Source organism: Glycine max, chromosome 11 (assembly GCF_000004515.6).
Source record: "Glycine max cultivar Williams 82 chromosome 11, Glycine_max_v4.0, whole genome shotgun sequence".
Taxonomy (NCBI): domain Eukaryota; kingdom Viridiplantae; phylum Streptophyta; class Magnoliopsida; order Fabales; family Fabaceae; genus Glycine; species Glycine max.
The window spans coordinates 2,082,361-2,104,316 of NC_038247.2; the positions used below are offsets into that span (position 1 = coordinate 2,082,361).

Genomic DNA, 21,956 nt, shown 5'->3' on the forward strand with positions numbered 1-21,956 from the left:
TAAGATTATTTCATTTGTCACATGCTCGCATGCAGCCTGTAGAAATAAATATTGACGTACTGTAGTATCTAGTCTACTAATTTAAGATGACTGTAGTTGTTTTTTAATTGTATTTTACTAAAGATATATCCAACCCATTGTTAGATGTAATGAGCATATAATCAAAGTGAGCTTTAACTCTCTCAACAAAATTTCATATTCGGGTTTAATATATGACTTTTTTTTATAAATAAAAAATAGTATTTGACTCATTTAAGTTTTGCTTTAGTTCTCGAATGTTTTTATAGTTTAATTTGATTCTTTAACTTTTATTTCAAGTTTATTCTTTTATCATAACGGTGTTAGATGATTAGATCTTATTACGCTGTTAGTTTGCTGTTGGAAGTTTCCTTATCAAAAATTAAGTTTTGATCATCTTGTTCTCTCCACCCGTACCACCATCAAACAACTCCATTCCCCCTTCTCGATTCCATTTGGTTTTTTTTCCATATCTACATTATTTTGAGAATTTAAATTTAACTTAAAATTATTATTTTAATGTGCGCGTGGGAAGATGAACGTGCCCATATTACCACCAATTTGGTTAAATATTTTCTTTTTGGGTAAATAATCATTTTTGTTCCTAAATGTGTAATTGGCTGATAAATGCATCCTTGAAAGATAAAAATAAAAAATTTAGTCCTCAACGTGTAAAAAGTGAGACAACTATAGTCGACCATCACCGTTAATAAAATAGCTTACGTGATATAGAGGGACAATTGTCAACGTGGTCATCTATAATTGTCAGCATAAGAATATATTTGTCATATAATATTTTTTTTATTTTTCGTCTTCTCACTTCATTGATAAATACGTCATTGAAAGATGAAAATATAAAATTTAATCTCCGAAAATATAAAAAGTGCGACAAATATATCCAAACATTAATAGTAGACTGTGACTAATTATAATAATTTAGAAAAAATATAATGATTGCGATAATTTTTTTAACAAACTCGTAAATTAAATTGAGTCTAAAAGAAAAAAGAATACATGTTTTATAAACTATAAATAATTTTTTTACACTCTCATGTTTGATGAAAGGTTCAAGTAAAAAAATATTTATGTAAAGCATTATAGTTAAATTAGATCCATGAATAATTTTTAGAAAAAATTACAATGACACTTTTAATTTGTGAAAAAACTCATCTCTTTTCGAATGATTTTTTTAAAGTTATGATTTTTTAAACGATCAGTCAATAAAAAATAATTGCATATGATTTTTTAAAAAATTAAAAATCAACAAACTTTTATTATAATTTGTAATTTGATGTCATTGCATATACTAATAGACATTTATATTTTATTATGAAAAATTTATTTAAAAAATTAAATAAATAATGTTTGATTAAATAGAAACAATGATTTTCTTATCGTTCTACGGTAAAAAAAATTCTTTTTATTTGTGTGTTGATAGCATTTATTCAAGAGTTAATAAGCAAATGATTGATTTTTTTTTTTTGTAGTTGAAGAAAAATAAGAAGAACTCGTCAAAGCAATCAAAATTCACTTACATTGGTAATATTTTATGCATATCTCAACTGCTGATGAAGCTTAAAAATTATATAACGGAAACAGACACTTACCGATGTAATGTAGCACTCCCAAAATTTTGTTACAATTATTATAAATTTTTCAAAATTATAATAATTAGTCACAATTCATTATTAACGTTCAGATATATTTGTCACATTTTTTACACTTTCGGGAACTAAATTTTACATTTTCATCTTTCAAGAACACATTTGTCAGCGAAATGGGAAGACGAAAAGTCAAAAAAATATTATATGATAAATATTTTCCTATGCTGGCAATTAGAAATGACTACGTTGACAATTATTTCAGTGACAAATTTGTCTCTCTGTCTCACATAGGATATTTTATTAACGGTGAAGGACGGGAGTTAACGGTCAAATATATTTGTCATACTTTTTACACTTTTGGAAACTAAATTTTATATTTTCATCTTTCAAGGACACATTTATCAATAAATTACACATTTAGAAATAAAAGTGTTGTTTACCCTTTCTTTTTCGTTGAAAAGAATAGTTTTGTTTACAGGAGAAAAGTTCTCTTATCTTCAAATTCGAGTGGCATAAGACGGTGAAGGAATTTTCATTTTTTGCACTTTAGAACTTATCCGCTTGGTTTGGGCTTGGGGGAAAATATCTGTTAAATACTAGATCAGTTTTAAAAAGAAAACATATGTGTTTAGATGATAAATTTTAACTCGTTATGTTTTCACGTCATGTATAATTCACATTTGATGTCTCAAAGTCAAACACAAAGTTAATATAAAATGCTTTTTTAACAAATAGTAACAATTGAAGTGCTTAAGTTTAAATATAAAAAAATTGCAATAATATTATTGCTTTTGGTACCGTTTTGATCAAATTGATAACTTATCTCTTTATCACATCTTACTGATATTTAATGCTATTATTTATTGCATAAACTATGAAATAAAAGCATGAGGTACAGGAGATATTGCACTAAGTTTTGTCTAAATTTTAATTTATTTTGCAAACCAGTTAAAAAAAATCTATTGCAAATCTTCTCCTGAACGTAGGGACATACTATGTCTTGGTTCTTGCAATAACCGAAGTGCTAGCATGGCTCATCACGCACTATTATAAATGTTTCACCAACCGCTTCTTCTATTGGCACGCAAAAAAAGCTTAATACCACCAATCTATTCCGCCTTAAAAAACTACTACTACAAGTCCCCCACGATTAAGAAACTCGTGCATTCAACCAATCCCAAGACACAACAGCAACAATGTCAGCAACATTAACATGTAAACTAGGAGACAAGAACCTAAGCTTAAACGATAAAACCAACCAACCCCCTTCACCACCTGAGCCACTACAAACCCAAAAATGGGCTTCCGATCTGGTTTCGATGAGCTAAGAGTTCAACGAGGAATAGCCCTTCCAATGGTGGCCATGAATTTGGCTTGGTTTGCCAAGACAGCCATCACAACAGCATTTTTAGGCCGTCTTGGGGAGCTTAGTTTAGCAGGTGGAGCTCTCGGCTTCACTTTTGCTAATGTCACTGGCTTCTCTGTCCTCAATGGTCTATGTGGTGCCATGGAGCCCATATATGTGGACAGGCTCATGGTGCCAAAAACTTCAGACTCCTTCACAAGACTCTTCTCATGACAATCTCATTGTTGCTATTGGTATCACTTCCCATCACTTTCTTGTGGCTTAATGTTGACAAAATCTTGATCCTTTTTGGCCAACAACAAGACATCTCCACTGTGGCCAGGACCTATGTTTCATGTCTCATACCTGACTTGTTTGTTGCCTCACTCTTCTGTCCCTTAAAAGCCTACTTGAGCTCTCAAACCATAACTCTTCCCACCATGTTTAGTTCTGCTGTGGCACTAGCCTTCCACATACCAATTAACATAGTGCTCTCAAGGACTATGGGCCTCAGAGGAATTTCGATGGCAGTTTGGATAACTGATCTTATTGTTGTTGTCTTGTTAGCCATTTATGTTTTAATTCTTGAGAGGAAAAAGGAAAGCATGTGGAAGGAAGGAGGGTGGTGGGATCAGAGCATTGAAGATTGGATAAGGCTGCTCAAGCTTTGTGGATCATGCTGCCTCAACACATGCCTTGAGTGGTGGTGCTATGAGATTCTAGTTTTGCTTACTGGCCACCTCACAAATGCTAAGCAAGCAGTGGGAGTTTTGGCCATTGTGCTAAACTTCGACTACTTGCTTTTCTCAGTGATGCTGTCACTAGCCACTTGTGTTTGCACACGTGTCTCGAACGAGCTTGGTGCCAACCAAGCTGGCCTTGCTTACCGATCAGCGTGTGTGTCTCTGGCATTAGGTTTTATCTCTGGTTGCATAGGTAGCTTGGTGATGGTTGCTGCGAGGGGAATTTGGGGGCCACTGTTTAGCCATGATGTGGGAATTATAAAGGGAGTAAAGAAGACAATGTTGCTGATGGGTCTGGTGGAAGTGTTTAATTTTCCGTTGGCAGTTTGTGGAGGCATAGTTAGAGGGACAGCACGACCCTGGTTGGGAATGTACGCGAATCTAGGTGGATTTTATTTCCTGGCCCTACCACTTGGTGTTGTTTCTGCCTTCAAGCTCCGTCTTGGTCTTGTTGGACTCTTCATTGGACTTCTTACTGGTATTGTTACCTGCCTGACATTGTTATTGGTATTTATTGCGCGGTTAAATTGGGTGGAAGAAGCTGCCCAGGCACAAACACTAACAGGCCAAGAGCAGGTTAAGGAACTTTCAAAATATGACGCAGAAGAACTAATTGACGCCCATAAAAAAGATGTAGTGTAAAATGAATATTAGAATTTAGAAGTTATTATCATCTTCATCTAACCAAGTTTATACGTATCTCCAAACACCAGGGCACGATGAAAAAGACATGGCTTAACCGTGTGCACAAATTGAAAGCAGGAGGGAGGTCATACATATAATAGGTTAGAGTGTGTTTGGTTTGCATTTTTATTTTCTGTTTTTATTTTTTGTTTTCATTTTTCAAAAACTATTTTCATTTTTAAAAAATTAAAATTCTGAAAATATGTTTGGTTTGATTTTTTGTTTTCTGTTTTCATTAAATAAAAATACTGAAAATTTATGATATATTGACTTCTTGTCTTTTTGTATTTTTAGATTTGTTTAAAATTACATTTATTGTCACCACAATTTCATTTTACCCGAAATGAGATTTATGTTCTCAATTGAAAATGAGATTTTATTGTTTTCATTTTCTGATTGTTTCCTGTTTTCATTTTCACTAAAAATATTTTCAGAAATCCAACCAAACACATTTTCATCACCGTTTTCTATTTTCAGTGAAAATAAAAACAGAAAACAACTAAACCAAACCCTCCCTTAATTGTTTCTGCTTTTCGTCTGTCAAACCCATTTTGTGTTTCATTGCTCAAGGACTATTCCGCAAAATCACTTAAAAAGCAACCACATGGTTTATCTGTCGTTTTAGATCACTTTCTATTGCTTTGCTTTTGCTTGTTTATAAGTATCTTTCTTTTTCTTTCTTTCTTTGGTTTGAGAGAGTAAGGGGCACTTCACATTTGAAAAGATGATTTATTCATTCCAAATCAATAGGCGGAAAAGAACAGCCTGTTGATCTATCAATTGTACAAACAATGGCATCAACGACCAATATGCAATTAAAGCAAAACTCTTGCTAATACATATTAAAGCAGGCATCAATCATCCGAACAACCAGGTTTAAAAATTGAGGACTCAAGAAGCTCTTTAGCTTTTTTTCTTCATTAAAGCCAAGAGTCGACAGAATCTTGTGACCAGGAGAATCCACTTCAGACCAAATGCCAAGAAGTACGTGTGCAGTGGTAATTTTCCCGCCATCACCTGCAAGTCACGAGTGGGTTTATAAAAAGGATTAATCTTTGCTTGGAGCATAGAACATTTGATAAGAATCATCATTTGCAAAACAAAACGTAATGATTATGCACAAAGTGAATGAGTAATATACTGCGAGGAACTTGAGGAAACTATTAAATTAACACTAGCTACCCAAAAATGGCCTTTCTACATATATTGAGAACAACTGTCCCACAAAACAAAATCAATTGTGACATTCCTACCAATAAATTTTCTTTAAATAATAATTAAACAAGGGGATATTACAAAGGATCATCACACACGATCATTCTAAGAAACAAAAACCATCTAATCAGTAGCAGGAAGCATAATGCCAAAAAATGCCTTCGGAAATCACAAATGACTCTTCTGTTTGGCTATAGAACCAATATGCCTTCAAATCTACAATAAAAGCATTTCAAACTCTATCAGAGAACTCTAAATAAATTCTTCCATTTATTTTTAAAACTAATTGCCTCAGCGCTTTATTTTTGGAATTCCTAGTTTAATTTTAATCATATATCATGATTTCCAAAAGCAGAATTGGGTCTTTTTTACAGTTAAAATTTGAATGGAAGTCATGAACTAACAAAACAATCATCAACTAGAATGTAGGTTTGACAATCATTTTTGCTACAAGCTTCAGGACCAAAAGACAATAATACATCATTCGCACACCCAAATAACACAAATTCTTGTAAACATGTTACGTAACCAAAAATAAGTAACTAGAAGCATGGGCAATAAGAGCCCAGGTACATCAACATATGTAAATTCCATACATGTTATGCTATTTCCATAGAAATTTTCATACAGCATTCATTACAAAATAATGTCTTCTTGGCATAAGCTCAAATGTAAAGTGTTTGAATGCATAGGTCCTACAAAATACAAATATTGTGTTCCATCATTCCATGTATAGTAACAGTGGCCCATCGCTTACTTTTAGATGAACCCTTCATGACACATTATACTATAAACAAAATTCTATCAAACTTTGTATGTTTTCAAATTATTAAAAAACAATTTAGAGGGAGAGAAGAGAGACTCGGAAAAAATCAGAGAGAATTTAAACCACTAGCAAAAACATTAAGAAATGCATAAAGTCATGTAAGCTTTGCAATCAGCCTTCCACTCCTCTTCAATTGGTGATAAACAATAGTAAATGAGAAAAATGACAACAACCAACCATATTTTATTTTTTTATCAAGGGCCCTCTGAGCTTCATCAGTCAGTGGAGGATGCTCTGTGCTGAAGATATAGATTAGCACAATGCTTAAACTTAGAGATTCAGAACTTTCATTGGAAGAAATGCATTAAACAAGGGACATATGTAATCAACTAAAAGCATCCCAAATATGATAAAGGCATAAATTTTCAACTTGAAATAACTAAAAAAGATGTTGTCTTTAAGTTAAGTTGCATGATTTTATCCATTTTTTCCAAGTGGAAAAAACAAAGCCTTTCTTGCCTTGAATTATTTGTAAGGAGAGATAATCAACTCCATACGAGAGTTCTGGTCAAATTTATGAAGTGGGTTGACAATTTGATGAGCCAAGTGAATTCTAGTTGTCGTCTAAGCAGAGGTAATCAACTTCCTCTTTGGATACTCTTTACATTTCTTTCGTTGATGCATATAGCAAATATACATTGATATACTTTTTCAAACAAAAACCTGAAGCATTATCCATCTTCAAAAAATTTAAGGCCTCTACCAAACTTCAATAAAATACAATAATCAAAGCCCTTCAAACTGATTCTGAGTTCAGTCTTTATCAAGAGAACTCCAAGTTGCAGCACCCACTCCGGTAATTTAATGTGACAAGTCAACCAAAACCTAAAGCCCAGTAACCCTCACGCATAATCATGTTCTTCACTTGAACACAACGCATATGGAGAACTTCAGAAATCTTATTCTATCTCTCTCTCCTTTTCTCTTGATATACAAACACTAACACAAATAAGAAAAATAGGCTATTGAACCAGAGAATTTTCCATAAAAACTTAACGGGAAACTAAGATCTATCATTACCAAGGACTGTCACTAAGTTCCCATGAAAATAATATTCAGATGTTTGTCCATTCATGCTGTACATACAAACTAAGTCACATTACAACATAAAACCTCAATTTTTCGAAAATAAATCCATCTAACACCAATCCCATCAAAATCTAAAGCAAACATAAAGGTTTCAAAAACAGCAATAGAGCAAAGAAGTTAGTTAGTTAACCTCAATGAGAACCCCCATGAGAAGGGCTTCAGTGCCAGGAGTCAGATACTTAAGTCAGGCATTGCAAATGATTTAATAGCCTTGGAAGACCATCTTGCTTTTATCAAACAAAATTAGCAGGGGACCAACGAGAAAAAAGTAGAGACTGCATGGCGAAACCCAAACTTTAGTTCCAAGCCATGAATTCTCGAAGCTCCTTAGCGTCAAAGTGTGTGGGACTGCAATATCAGACTCGCAGGGCAATGGTACTGCGCAGCAGCCATTTCACAACAAAAAATAAATTAAATGCGAGTTTGGAACTGGATAAAGATGTTTTAACCGGAAATTGTTGACGTCTTTTTTTTTGGGACCGGTTGAGAAGTAGTTGGGCTTACAAGGCCTCCAAAACTTACTAGTTGGGCTGGACTCTAATACAGAAGGCGAATAGGAACAAATGATGCGTTAAAGCATAGAATTAGAAGATAACCACATGTAGGTTGCTGAAGGCAAGAAAGACAATTTAGTTATCGTAGCTGGATCCAAAGTTCACTTTCCAACAAACAATGAAAATTCGATGATGCTTCTTCCACAGTACCAAATTTTTATTGACGTGAAACCTGAGTAGGCCACGCTTGAAGGGGGAGGTGATATCTTTTACCCCCACTAAGGCCAATGTATTGTGTTTATTTATGGTCCTCTTTTTTTCTCTACTTTTCGGTACAATATCTTCTTGCCAGCTTCGTGGCTGCTTCAACAAATGTCTCCATTATTCTAGTTAAATTGTTTGGTCCATCCTAATATGGTTTGGTCCAACTTTATAGCATGGCTTCCCATATGTCATTTAAGACAAATTGTTGTGTACAGAAAAAAGAAGGATAAATTGCTGTACATATTTGTTGCCGGTAAAAGGCCAGTTTGCACAATTGACAATACGGGCTATGCCTATGGTATGTTAGTTGACTTGTTTAACCTTACGTCTGCGCAATTTTAAATTTAGTGTTGCTCTTTTTATGGAAAAAAATAGTGTTACTTAACTTATTTAAACCAATGCATGTACCCGTAATTATGTGTGGGAAAGTAATTTTTTATCATTTAAAAAAATTAAAAGTTAAAAGGAATAATAAAAGATAAATATATTTTTATAAAAGTTATATTGTAGTGATTTTTTAAGTCATATAATATATTCAAAATTGATTTAACTCCTAATTTTGTAGATAAACGAATTAAAATCACAATTAAATATAATACAAAAAATATATATTGTCACCCCCCCCCCAAAAAAAAATTCTATATGACATATAGCAAAAAAAATGCACAAGATAAAAACAAAACCCTCAAATGTATGTTTTTTTAATTAGGTCAATATTACAAGTGTTCTCAAATTTACTAGGTTAGAGATTAATTTGCTCATGGTGCATATTGTCGCTAGCTCAAAAAAGTTTTACATACGGTATGAATTGAACATGGGTTATTCCACAAAATAGATTGTTTTCACTCATGAACTCAACAGAATTTTACATCACTACGTCAACTTTTTGGGATATTGATAGAGACAAAAAAATTAAAGAAAAAAAATGTTAAAAGTAAATTAATGAACCATATATTAGCTTTGGCTTAGTTTGATTAGAATAAAGTAGCTAAAACAATAATCAAAACAGATATACAAAGTGTTGTTGATGTGTTTTGATTCTTCTTTTATTTTATGTATTAGAAAGAAAAAACATGAAATTAAATTAAATTTTAAAGAAAAATATTTAAAATTACAATAAGCTAACATATTTTAATTAAACAGAACTCTTATAAAAAAATTACATAAATAATATATATTTTTCAAAATGAAATGAATTCTCTTATTTAGTAGACTTTGTATTATTTTCATAATAGATATTTCATTTGCTCTCAAAAAAAAAAAAAATATATATATATATATAAACACATCTCATGCTAACTAAGAAAATTAATTAATCATATTTAATGCACCAATTTTAATTAATTTTTTTAAATTTATCTTTCATTGAAATTTGATATCAAAAATAAAAAATTAATTAAAATTTGTATCTCAGATAAAGAAATGATATTTTAGAAATAAGATAAAGTTAGTTAAAATTTTCTTACATTTTAGATTGAAAAAAATATATTTTTTTCTTCTATGTGGAAGCAGTCTTATTTTAGTTTGAGAGAATTATTACATATCATAAATTTTTTTGAAAAATATTTAATGCAATTATATGTCTAAATCTCAAACTTAAAATTATTGAAAATGTTAGTATAATACCACATGAATTGATACACATTTTCCACAATAAATAAAACGAATTCTTACTTCTTCAGGAATTTATTTTTTATCTGTACTTCATCAAGAGTATATAAAATATCATAATTATATTTTATCTTTTTCTTTAATATAAATTATTATTCCTAAATTATCCTTTAATATACTTAATTATTTTTATTTCTTTTATAAACTTTCAAAATTTAATTACTGTTATTATAAATGTTTCTAACTATTTTTTTTATTTTAAAAATACAAATAAAGACACAAATACCTCTCTTTTTTCGACTAGTATAATCTAAAGCAAACTAATGGTAGGAGAGACGTGAAGTAGTTAAAATGATTAACCTTATGTTTGGATAAAGTAATTTAAATGTCTTGTATTTTAATTTTTTGTTTGGATATAATAATTTAATTTTCACCAATACAAAACTTCATTTTAAAATATTATTTAAATTTAATAATTTAAATCTTAACTCTAAACATTAAGGAAAAATAAATATTAATCAATTTTTAAACATTTAGTAATTCAAAAATAATTTTAATACTAGACAGATTTGTACAAAAATATTAAATGACTAAATAAATAGTTTATTTCAACCTAATTTATGATTATAAAAATATAAATATCAATGACTTTAACATAAATATTGACTCATTTAATGCTGACCAGAATGTATAATATTATTCACTTGCAACTCAATCTATTTACAAAAATAAATATAATATTATTTATTACTTGGTCCATTCCACAAAAATAAAGTCAACCTGGTAATTACAAATCCAAATAGTGTGTCCATAACTTCTAATACCTATATTTACAAATCCAAACTCGACATATATTTGTCGTTGCCCGTCCTCCAATTATATAATTTCTTTTATCCATTTGATGTTCTCTTCAAAATTACTTTTAGTAAAAATGAAACAATACATGTAATTAAAAATGCTAACAATGTTAATCGAAGAATGTTTTGAATATAGATTGAAACATTCAAACAATTTAATTATACAAATAGAAAAAATACAGGAAGAAAAAATATGACTTTCTCTGTTGACAACAAAATGATACATGAAGACAAAAGATCAATTACAACAATTGATTTCTACAATTATGTCTTGGCAAGCTTTTTTGTTGTCAGCTTTGCAAGTTGTGTTAGTCTAACAAAATTATGGCAAAAATCACCATGTTTAGCCAGCTTCCCTAATTTATTAATATTATCCTAGTCAACATTTTGAAAAGTATAAACCCAAAAAACAGGCTAAAAGTTGGAATTAAAGACATACTACTACTTAGTGAGATCACAATGTACTCTAGGTGCATAGCAATACTTTGTTGGAAATGGAAACGTTGGAGGCAATTACAAAGCTAATATTTATTAATTTACAACATTAGGAAAGTTCTAAGTTCTGACCTTCAGATTATGCAGACTTTGACAAACTAATTGGTGATGGGGGACAAAATTAAAGAAAGTGCCAAAAAGGTAGCTAATTTGACTAGGGAGGTTGAACTTCATTCTACCTTGCCCTGTAAATGAAATTGTTGCACCTTGCTACTGTATAAAATAAGTGAAAGAGTGGCTAAACTGTTAGGTGTTTATGCTGCATTGGAAAGTGAAAATGAATTTGAAGGGAAGCATTAATTTACCAAAAGGACAAAGAAAGCGAAAGGCAGATTAATATTAGTTTTGTCGTTGTAAAGGACACTTCTTCCTTATCTCAATTCTTAAAGCCAATCCAAGTGAAGAGTGTTATCTGCATCATGTGTCCTTAAGCCAAAAAAACTGGTGACTATGAAACTATCCTATTAGTGTTGCATAAAATGTTTTCCTGGGAAATAGATCCTGATAGTTTAGACATAAAAGTTAAACACGCAATTAACATTCATGTGAAAATAGACACTATATACATGGCTTACCATGTACTGTCATTTTTTCACTATAAACACAAACAAGGTGCTAAGAAAAATCCAAAAGATGGTGTACTAAATATCATCTTTTGATCACATGACAAAACAGAGAAAAAAGAAAACAAGAGTCACAGAATGATCAATTTTCAGGTTGCAATGATGTGATACATTTTTTGTTGCCTATGCCAACTGGTGCAGCAATCTTGTAGATTGTAAATAATATAAAGCTCTGTCTCACAGCACCACTTGCACACAACATCAATTGCTTTCAAAAAACCATAGCCATAGCCATTTAACCAATTGATATCTCATTTATTTAATTCAAAATCACCTAGAAACATCTTTTATTCCATAAACATAAACCAATAGATATCAATAAAATACACGGGAAGTAGAAATGTAAAAGTGTGTTAATTTATTGACAAATGTATCAAATTGTCACAAGTAGTAAAGTAAAACAAAAGTTCGAGTGTTGAGACTTAGGGACTTTGTTTGTACTTAGATTGGTGTAAATCCAATTTTCAAGCAATTGATAGAAAAGATAAGGAATATTAGGTGGGGAATTTGAAAGAAAGAAATAGAATATAAAAGATCAGAAAAGTAAACAAGTTTGAATACAAAAGAAGACTTCAAAATTTAAATATGTTGGGATCTAACATGACTAACTACCCTTGATCCAATGTTAATGTGTTTCTCTATTTAATATTATTCTAATTTTTACCCACATCTACTATGATACTTAAGTCTGATCTCTCACGATGAAGAGCCTAATTTATCTATTCTCTCTCCCAAATCCCTTTGTAGAGATAAAATAATAAATTGCATGAAGTTTAAAGATGTATGCATAGACTAAACAATATCACCCTATCCCTAACAATGATTTATTTAGATGCCCTTTCCCAGTTCTTTAAAAATTGAACACTTCCAAATACCTAATTCCTAAACAGATGTATGGATGATCAGACCATAATAAAGACAATAAGAAACAATAAAAATTGGCATTGCATTTAATAGATAGTAAGAAAAGATTACATTACAAGGGCATAGGCTGATAGACTTCTAATAATGAGGTTTAGTCTCTCATTGTCATGAGAGACTTTACACTTTAAGGGGGTTGATGTGGATGAAAGAAGAAAATGAATGGATAAAGGAAGAAAATGAGATAATGACTATAGAAGGAAGATTTTTCCTATTAGAGATGCTCATATTTTTTAATACATTCATTAGAGAGTTCTGAGTCACGGCGTGTCTTTCTCATTTGCTTCTTACTCTTTTTATAGGCCTAAGGTAGCTTAAAATCCTCGTGACCTTGCGCTAAGCGGCCTTCTGGGCTTAGCGGGTATGGCGGTGATCACGCGCTTAGCGCGGGATTCGCGCTAAGTGCGCCTTTGGGCTTCTACGTGGGTCTTCTTTGCGTTAAGCTTGGGCTGATCACTAAGCGAGGCGACACGTTGTGCCTGTTTTGTGCGTTAAGCGAGCTGTCTCAATCTTCAACTTTTTCTTCAAGACATTTTTTTCAAGTTTTTGCATCAATTTTCCTTCAAAGCACTTATAATTTTCTTTTGTTGAATCCTGCTGGTCAAAAATTAACATGATACTAAATTCTTCATTATTTCATTAAAAACAACAGTAAAGTAAATAAATTCTAATCATTCTTAGACAAAATTGACTATCAATTAAACTCAAATTTCACAGTTATCAAAGTGAAATCATAACATTAAACATTAGATCATACTCTACACCAGAGGCATAATATATAAAAAGTGAAGTCAAACACCTTTAAATTATTATTCATTTAAACAGATTGAAGCATAAAGGCTAAAATTTTTGTAATGATCACAAATGAAATTTAGACTGGTTAATTATTGAGTACAAGTTCTAGAAAACATAGACAAAAACATTAGAAATTGAAAACTCAAGCAAAAGTGTTATAAATCATACAATTAGTTTGAGTATTATCCTTATTCTTTTACATTATCATATACACTAACTTTAAGTTTGACCAATCTCAGTATACTCACAAATTGCATATCAATAATAAAATCAAACAAACACAAATCCAACATAGTTTGGTGGAAATGCAACATATAACCCCTAGATTATAGACACAAAATGCAAATTAATGAAATCAAAATAGTAAAAACAAGATTGAGATGAAAATGAACAAAAAAAAAATATACAATTATTGGATGAGAGTGTGGGAGAGACGAGCGAGAGAACGATCATTGTTGGGAGAGAGAGGAGTGAGAGAATGATTGCAATAGATGAAGAGAGATTGAAAACGCGAATCTACATTGCCACAATGGTGTGCATGTGTCGCGAGAGAAGTGGAGCAAGTGAGTTTGCATAAAAAATTTCAATTTTTTTAATTTTTGAAGAAATTCGAAATCAAAATATTTAAGTTAATTAAAATACTATGACAAAACAGTGAAATTTCACATTCTTCTCAAATTCTTTATTCAAATATCTTATTTTACTAAAAATAAACAATTAAAATCCTTTAAAAAAAATTAAATTATCCTATTAAATGTCTCTATTCAAATACATAGGAAAGGAATATATGCTTTACAACTTACAAGTGACAAACCCAACATATACTGTAGCAAAATAAGTTAAGAAGCGACAGTCAAATTAGGAAATGCGGGGTGTCATGCAAGAAAGTCGGAAGCCATTGTTGTCTAAACTCAAAGGTAAATAGAGATTTTGCATGGTTGATTCGGTGGTGCGTTAGATTAATTGCGTTAATTATTTATTGAAACATGTTGATGCACGGTGGAGCAAAACATGCGTCGAGTGTCCCACGGAAAGACATGCGGCGCCGTTGGGTTGAATCCCGCCTCAAAATGGTAAGCAACAATTTCGAATTTCTCGCTACAGGTACAGGGTCTTAACGGTAAAAAGCACTACTGCGAACGAAGAAGATATAAAAGGCGGGATTTACGAAAAATTGAAAGAACAGGTGGGGTCCATACAACAATTGTTGAGTTGTCAACCACGTGGCACTGCTCCTCGTACATTGCCCCTTCGTCTTTGTAAAAAGACAAGCTGACAAACCCAATGCACTGTGGATTGTGGTGTGGTGTGCCCCACACACACATCGATGTGGATACAACAATGACCAAACAACCGCCCCTTTGGCGGAAACCACGTCTCTTTCCGCCACACCTTCATTTCAACAACACTTTCTTAACTAACCCACCTCATCAAAATACTTAAATGTATATTTGTATTGTTTACAGGTAAGTTGTATTTGAAGGCAACGACACTAGCAAAACCCGTCGAACGTGTTTTCTGATGGGCCTGCATCTCGCAATAGACAACCAGGGTCCTCTTTCCATGGGTCCCAACCCAACTTACTCCTTTCGGAATTTATTAGGATATGCATTTCTATTGTTTGACTTTATTAAGCTCTAAACAAATACTATCAACAAATATGGTTATGTTTCATAAAATTAAATAAAAAATTAGTCTTAATTTTTTTAGGTAGCGGTTAACTGTTAAAATAATTAAAAAATATAAAATAACCTATTTTAAAAAAATAAAAAAAAAACTAAATAAATATTTTATACATAAAAAGAGAATAAAATATAAAAATTAACATTTTAAAAAATATTGTTTCAAATAACGTTTAAAAAACACGAAAAATTATTAAAAAAAAGTTTAAAACTATTTAAAAAAACTTATTTTGTAAACAGTAAAATAAATTTTTTAACTAATGAAAATAAAACTACAAACTAACTAAAATAACTTATGTATATCTTTTATCGTAATTCTGACTTGTTTTAAAAACACCTAATTAAGATCTCTGACCCCCTTCTGTGATTTAGTAGATTCTATTGTCGTTAAAAATGGAAATAAGCAAAGTTGAATGTTAGCGTCGGGGGAATAAGCAAAGGTGAATATCAAAGATTGAAGAAAAGGCGAAACAAGCAGTGTTATCACGTGCGGACGTAATAATGATTCGGTTCCACCCCTCTCCTAGCTGTTGAGTCCAGAGCAAGCAAAGCAACATCTGGAGATCCCACGTGTCGTCCAATGTGGATTGGTCCAAGGAACACGTGTCGTCGAAGATTAAGAATAAGAATTATTCGGTGTGGCATGGGGCAGGCGTGACAGTGCTGTGCCCCTCTTTCTCCTTTGCTAGGGTAGGGGCTACCCTATACTAATTAAAAAAAGCATAACTAGAAAATATATATATGGGTGTTTGTAAACACGGAAGGCAGGCAAATAATACTACTTACTTGTCAAGAACAAACAAGGCGTGCCTGCTTTGTGCTTTGGTCTTAGGATCAGGGGAAAACCGCATATAGAAAAGATACTCACTCGCTACGACACTGCCAAGGTCCAAACAGAGGTTTCTTCTACTCTCAATCCATACACTATTCTTTCTTCTCTCCCTAACTGCAAAAGATAAATGGAGTGGCCTGCGTCTACGGACGAATACGAAAAGCTCATAATACGGATGAGCACTCCCAGGTTCTTTAACTATCCTCCCTCTCTTCATCTGTTACTGTGTTTCCTCACCTCTCTTCCGTTTCTATTACTTGAACATATGTTTTGAACCTTTCTATAAATTTCGCAGCTGATTTTATGCAAATCTAACATACAGTATTATTTTGTTTATTCTTGTTTTTGCATCGTCTCATGGACACACTATTTCATTTCCTACCAATTTTATTTACTCTTTAATCTATCGGTGGTAACCCCCTACCCTGTTAATTTGAAAACAATTGCTATTCTTTATGTTAGTTTTTGTTCCAGCGAAATCCCTTTTTGTCAGACAAGAATTTTTCGTGTCTATGACCACTGCCTTTGCTCCTCCTTGCATCCTATCCAGTTGCAATAATTCAGTTTCAAAACGTGAATACATTTCAAAGGACAATCACTTTTTTTCCCCCAAGTCACACCGACTTTTGAATGTGATTTGTCCGCTGCTAATATTTTAACGATTTTTTTTTACTTTTCTTTCCTTATTGCGTCCAGCTTTCTCCTCCTCTGGAAAGTCTGTGTTCCCATTAGTTTATTCTTTATATTTTGATGTTTGGAAGAGAATTCGGGAGACAAGGCAATTTTGCTAACTTTGACCTTTTTTCTATGAAACAGGGTTGTCATTGATAATTCCGTTTGCTCCTCAGCTACGCTAGTCAAGGTAACTTGCCACAAAATTCTTGCCCATATGGGAACAATTTGTTTAAAAAATATTCAGAAAATAATAATAATTAAAGTTAACAATAGTCTCTGCTTCCATGAATTTCACAGGTTGACAGCGCCAGAAGGCATGGTATTCTATTGGATGCAGTACAAGTGCTAACTGACCTCAACCTTTCAATTAAGAAAGCCTATATTTCAGCTGATGGCAAGTGGTTCATGGATGGTAAGCCAATTGGCATTTACCATTTTAATAATTGGTTTGGTTCTGGTTTCTTATGCTAAATGTTGGTAATGCCCCAAGCACTTCTAACCTTTGGTTTTTCAATGGACAGTTTTTCATGTCACTGATCAAAATGGAAACAAGATAATGGACGAGAGTGTTTTAAAATATATTGAACAGGTATTTTATTGTGGCCTCACAAGTTCTAATTTAATTACAATGTTACCTGTTAGAATTTATTTTCTTTTCAAATCGTGTACTTATTGTTTATCTAACTCTAAATTTTCTGATGACAGTCACTTGGGAACATTCACTATGGGAGAACCAACCGCTCTAACGGTCTCACTGCGCTGGAATTAACAGGATCTGATCGAGTTGGTCTTTTATCGGAGGTGTTTGCTGTACTGGCTGATCTCCAATGCGATGTGGCTGATGCCAAGGTTTGGACACACAATGGCCGTATTGCCTCCTTAATCTATGTAAAAGATTGTAGTTCTGGGTCTGCTATTGAGGACTCTCAGAAAATTAATAAGATTGAATTGCGCTTAAGAAATGTTTTGAAGGGAGACAATGACATTAGAAGTGCAAAAATGTCTGTCTCTATGGCCGTGATGCACACTGAAAGAAGGCTACACCAATTGATGTTTGTTGACCGTGATTATGAGAGGACTCCAATTCTTAAATTGACTTCTGATAACCCATTGGTGACTGTCCAGAATTGGGAAGGAAGGGGTTATTCAGTTGTGAATGTTCAGTGCAAAGATCGAACCAAGCTGTTATTTGACATTGTATGCAATTTGACAGACATGGAATATGTTGTATTCCATGCAACTATTAACACTAGTGGTGACCGAGCTTACCTGGTAATTATTCAACTTACTTCCATCCAATGTAGTTATTCCCCCTTTTGCTTAGTTGCTTTGTTTATGCTCATAATTACTTAATGTTGTTCAAATCTTAATTTCAGGAATTTTATATAAGACACAAGGATGGGACTCCAATTAGTTCAGAACCAGAACGTCAACGTGTAATTCAATGCTTAAAAGCTGCTGTAGAGAGAAGGGCATCTGAGGTATATAGGCTTCCCTCCATCTCACTTGTATTTGTTGTTTAATCGTTTGTGACTTCTGATATGAAGTGGTGAAAATTAATTTAATTGTTAATGATTTGATTTGATTACAGGGTGTTCGATTAGAGTTATGCACAGAAGACAGGCAGGGGCTTCTAGCGGAAGTAATGAGAACTTTCCGAGAGAATGGACTCAATGTGACCAGGGCTGAGATATCTACCATAGGGAATATGGCTACAAATATATTCTATGTAACGGATGCGATTGGAATTCCAGCTGATTCGAAAATTATCGAATCTGTTAGGCAGAAAATTGGGTTAAGCAATTTAGAAGTGAAGGAGTTGCCATTGATAAATCACCAGGAGGCAGAGGGAGAGGATCAAGCGGTTGGAATTGGTGGGGCAGTGCTGTTGTCCATTGGGAGCCTTTTGAGAAGGAATCTGTACCATTTGGGACTAATCAAATCATGTTCTTAAATCAGAGGGTAGAGCACATGAATTTAGGAGTGAGTTTGTTCTATGCAACATGTGTAGCATAATATTCTTTGCTTCAGATTTGGGGTTTGTGTACATAAAAATTTAAAGGTGGAATTTGGTGATAGTTGTTGTTCTAGTTGGTTGGGTTGGGTTTGGTTTGGTAGGTGGAAACGGATAGTTAGATGTACAGCTATAGCATTGGGGTACCCCACCATTTTAAATGCTCCTTTCAATCGGAACAGATTTTGGTTATTGCAGAAAGATGTTTCACGTCGGTGGGAAGGGTGTGATCAAAATAGTATGGAATTGGATTCTTGGTGGCAGAGGCACAAGTTTGGGTAAAAGACAGAACAAATTGGGTTCATTGTTCATTTGTTCGTTTAGCATTTAGCTCATGTGTACATATTCACTTTTCTCCCACGTTTATAAATATTAATTTTAGCGGTTGACTAATTGTTAATTTCAACTCTCCCTTTTTCTTGCGTTTCAACTCTTTTTCTGGGCTCCACCTTTTGCCACTGCTAGAAGTCACTGGTCCATTAAAGTTGTGGCCTAAACGAAAGATCTTTATATTTTGATGTATCACTTCTAAAAATAGCTTAAATATGCAGGATATTTCAACTTAAATTAAAGAATTTATGTTTTGATGGTTTAAGAAGTTATCGATCTTTTCTATTTCTATATATAAAAAAAAAAGTTATCGATCTGTTCTTTGATGGTTTTTGAAGATATCAGCAAATCATAAACTCCTGGATTCGTTTATTTGTTGTAGAAGCTAATAAGCACAGAAAATAATTGTTTTTTTATTTGGTGAAAATCATACCTACTAAATAAGGGTATTACTAACGAAAGGTATCAAAAAATAATTAATATGTTGTTAATATTTAAAAATGACAAATAAGTTGAAACCGAAAATATTCTAAAACTATACAATCAAATAAAATGGGGAGGAAGTGAAATTTTTTGTTTACACAAAAACGCTGGTTAAATTCATCTTGATTGCTTTAAAAAGAATTAATCTAGATGATTATAGTTGGGCAGGTGGGGCTTTCGGCTTACAATTGCAAAGGGGAAGAATTGGGTCTTTAATCTTCAAGACTGGTTGATTAACTTAGAAGACAAACAAAACTTAGTCTAATCATGCAACGGTTTAGATTAAAATTCAGAGAAGCTGTCACATCAGCTTGATAGAGACACACCCGATCACGTGGAAATAACATGGGTTATGTGTTGATAAAGATGCGAGGGGTCGGAACATCAAATTCAAATGCCAGATAATGTGATTGAGAGACCAAAAGGCATATACAGTAGATCTTAGTGCCATACTGTATATCTGCACTCTAGACTGAGAATACCACCGAAAAGCCAGCATGTTATTGGTGGTTGTTGGTTTCTTTCGTAATAACTCTTAATTACCTAATTACTTTGTCTGTTTCAATTTCTTAATGTGATCATAATGGCATTAATCTACAACAAACTCGAATCCGAAAACAGGAACAACCCTAGTTCATCCACTTGTTTGGTGGTAAGGTGTCTATTCTTTTGCTAATTAAAGTTGGCTGTTAAAAAGACTTTAGCGCCAAAATAGAAAGTAATTCACACACGCATTCTGGTGTTCTATTGAGAATAGAAAGCTTCACTGAAAACTGAAAAAATTGAGGATAAAAAGGTTGGTTGGAATTGAAAAATAAACAAATTGGATCAGTAGATATTCACCCTATAACCGTGAGTTTTAACATATATAAGACAATTTTAGGAAGAAATATAACTATTTAAGATATTAGAAATCACAAATCTGAAAAAAGCTTTACCTAATTAAACACTAACTTGGGTTGTGAGTAAAGTTAATCTCACATCTTTTGTAGTATTTGAAGATTCCCCATCTAACACAAAAAATTAAGTTCCTCGGGTCGGTGATGGTCCATAGTCGATATCACAGCAATGGGAATACATGGGTGACAAGTGGTACTCTGTGAGCGATTAGTCAAAATGAAAGCATGTGAAAAAGGAGGTAGCAAATTGCCGCTTATTGTAAGTCAGCTGGTTTTGTTTGTGTTTCTACAATTTTCACATAAATTTTCTCTTTCACTTCCTCTGTAATAATGAGGTTGCAACACACTCTTTTTATTATTTTTTATTGTTGATATGAATTTTAAACTTTTTATTATAAAATTAATAAATTTATCATGATTTATGAATGATGGTATTAAAATTTTTTACATTGTTAATTTATAAGCTATTTATTCACTAAACTGATATTACATCAAAATCAAATTGATAAACTGAACTATTAGAACTTAAAAAGTTATGATAATTGTCTTGACTCTTTTTTTTTTTTTTGAACGAATTGTCTTAAGTCTTATTCACTATCGACCGGCTAATACTTAATATATAAGGCATATATCCACCCAAAAACCAATCAATTGATGCGTCATCTCAAAGGTGAATTAGTGACAAAGACGAAAATAAAAACAAACGAAATGTTGATTATTAAAAAATAGGACAAAAAGTAAACAAAAAAGGACAAAAGAAACAAATGAAATGGCAACAATGAAACCTCCACAAAATATTTTTTAAGGGATTTATTAACCTTTGTTTTCTATTATTAGTTGGAAAGAAAGCAGAAAAAACAAAGGATCAATGACTAAAAATAAATAAAACAAACTTTTTTTCACAATATATATATATATATATATATATATATATATATATATATATATATATATATATATATATATATATACACGATATAGTCTTTCTTAATTTGCCATGACTCATTATCTTTTATATAAAGAGGTATAGCACAATCCACAATGGTTGATTGAAGTATAAGTGACACAAACTGCGTTGAATTAGTCTTAATTCAAATTTAACTAGATAATGTTATTGTTACAAGTGATAACAAAAAGCAGAAAAAGCTAAAGACAGAAAAGATAGAAACTAAAAGAATGAAAGAACTAAACAGCACGAGGGAAGCAAGTTTCCATCTCATCCCCTAACAACGGATTCAGCATGCCATGCGGGACTTCATGAGTGACAGTAAAGTTGGCATCTTCATTTGCACCAAGCTTAGCGATTAAATCAGCACACTGGTTCCCTTCACGCAGGGTATGACAAAGCTGAAAAGTCCAAGGAAGAAGGAAATTCTATTTCTTATTTCAGAACAATAAGCTTATAAATAGCTACAACAATTGAAGAATTAAAAAATTGTAGTAACAAATAACAAACA

At 32.4% G+C, this 21,956-nt stretch overlaps 2 protein-coding genes across 2 annotated transcripts; both read left to right on the forward strand.

The window, feature by feature from the left end:
* Positions 1 to 2,621: 2,621 nt before the first annotated feature.
* Positions 2,622 to 5,260, forward strand: LOC100802568 (protein DETOXIFICATION 56-like). The gene is given in 2 exon segments (XM_014763539.2): positions 2,622 to 3,138; positions 3,141 to 5,260. Coding segments are annotated over 2 exon segments (1,431 nt in total). The 5' UTR covers positions 2,622 to 2,919; the 3' UTR covers positions 4,353 to 5,260.
* Positions 5,261 to 16,022: 10,762 nt separating this feature from the next.
* LOC100806283 (ACT domain-containing protein ACR8) lies at positions 16,023 to 19,180 on the forward strand. Its single transcript, XM_003538515.5, has 7 exons — positions 16,023 to 16,287; positions 16,915 to 16,960; positions 17,071 to 17,185; positions 17,295 to 17,362; positions 17,479 to 18,045; positions 18,150 to 18,254; positions 18,365 to 19,180. Exons 1-7 carry the CDS (start codon positions 16,226 to 16,228, stop codon positions 18,725 to 18,727), a joined length of 1,326 nt encoding a protein of 441 aa, XP_003538563.1. The 5' UTR covers positions 16,023 to 16,225; the 3' UTR covers positions 18,728 to 19,180.
* Positions 19,181 to 21,956: the final 2,776 nt, after the last annotated feature.

Coding starts and splice junctions, on each gene's coding strand:
- LOC100806283 (XM_003538515.5), top strand. CDS start 16,226: ATGGAGTGGCCTGCGTCTACGGACGAATACGAAAAGCTCATAATACGG. Junction 16,288..16,914: donor ATACGGATGAGCACTCCCAG/GTTCTTTAACTA, acceptor TCTATGAAACAG/GGTTGTCATTGATAATTCCG. Junction 18,046..18,149: donor GTGGTGACCGAGCTTACCTG/GTAATTATTCAA, acceptor TCTTAATTTCAG/GAATTTTATATAAGACACAA.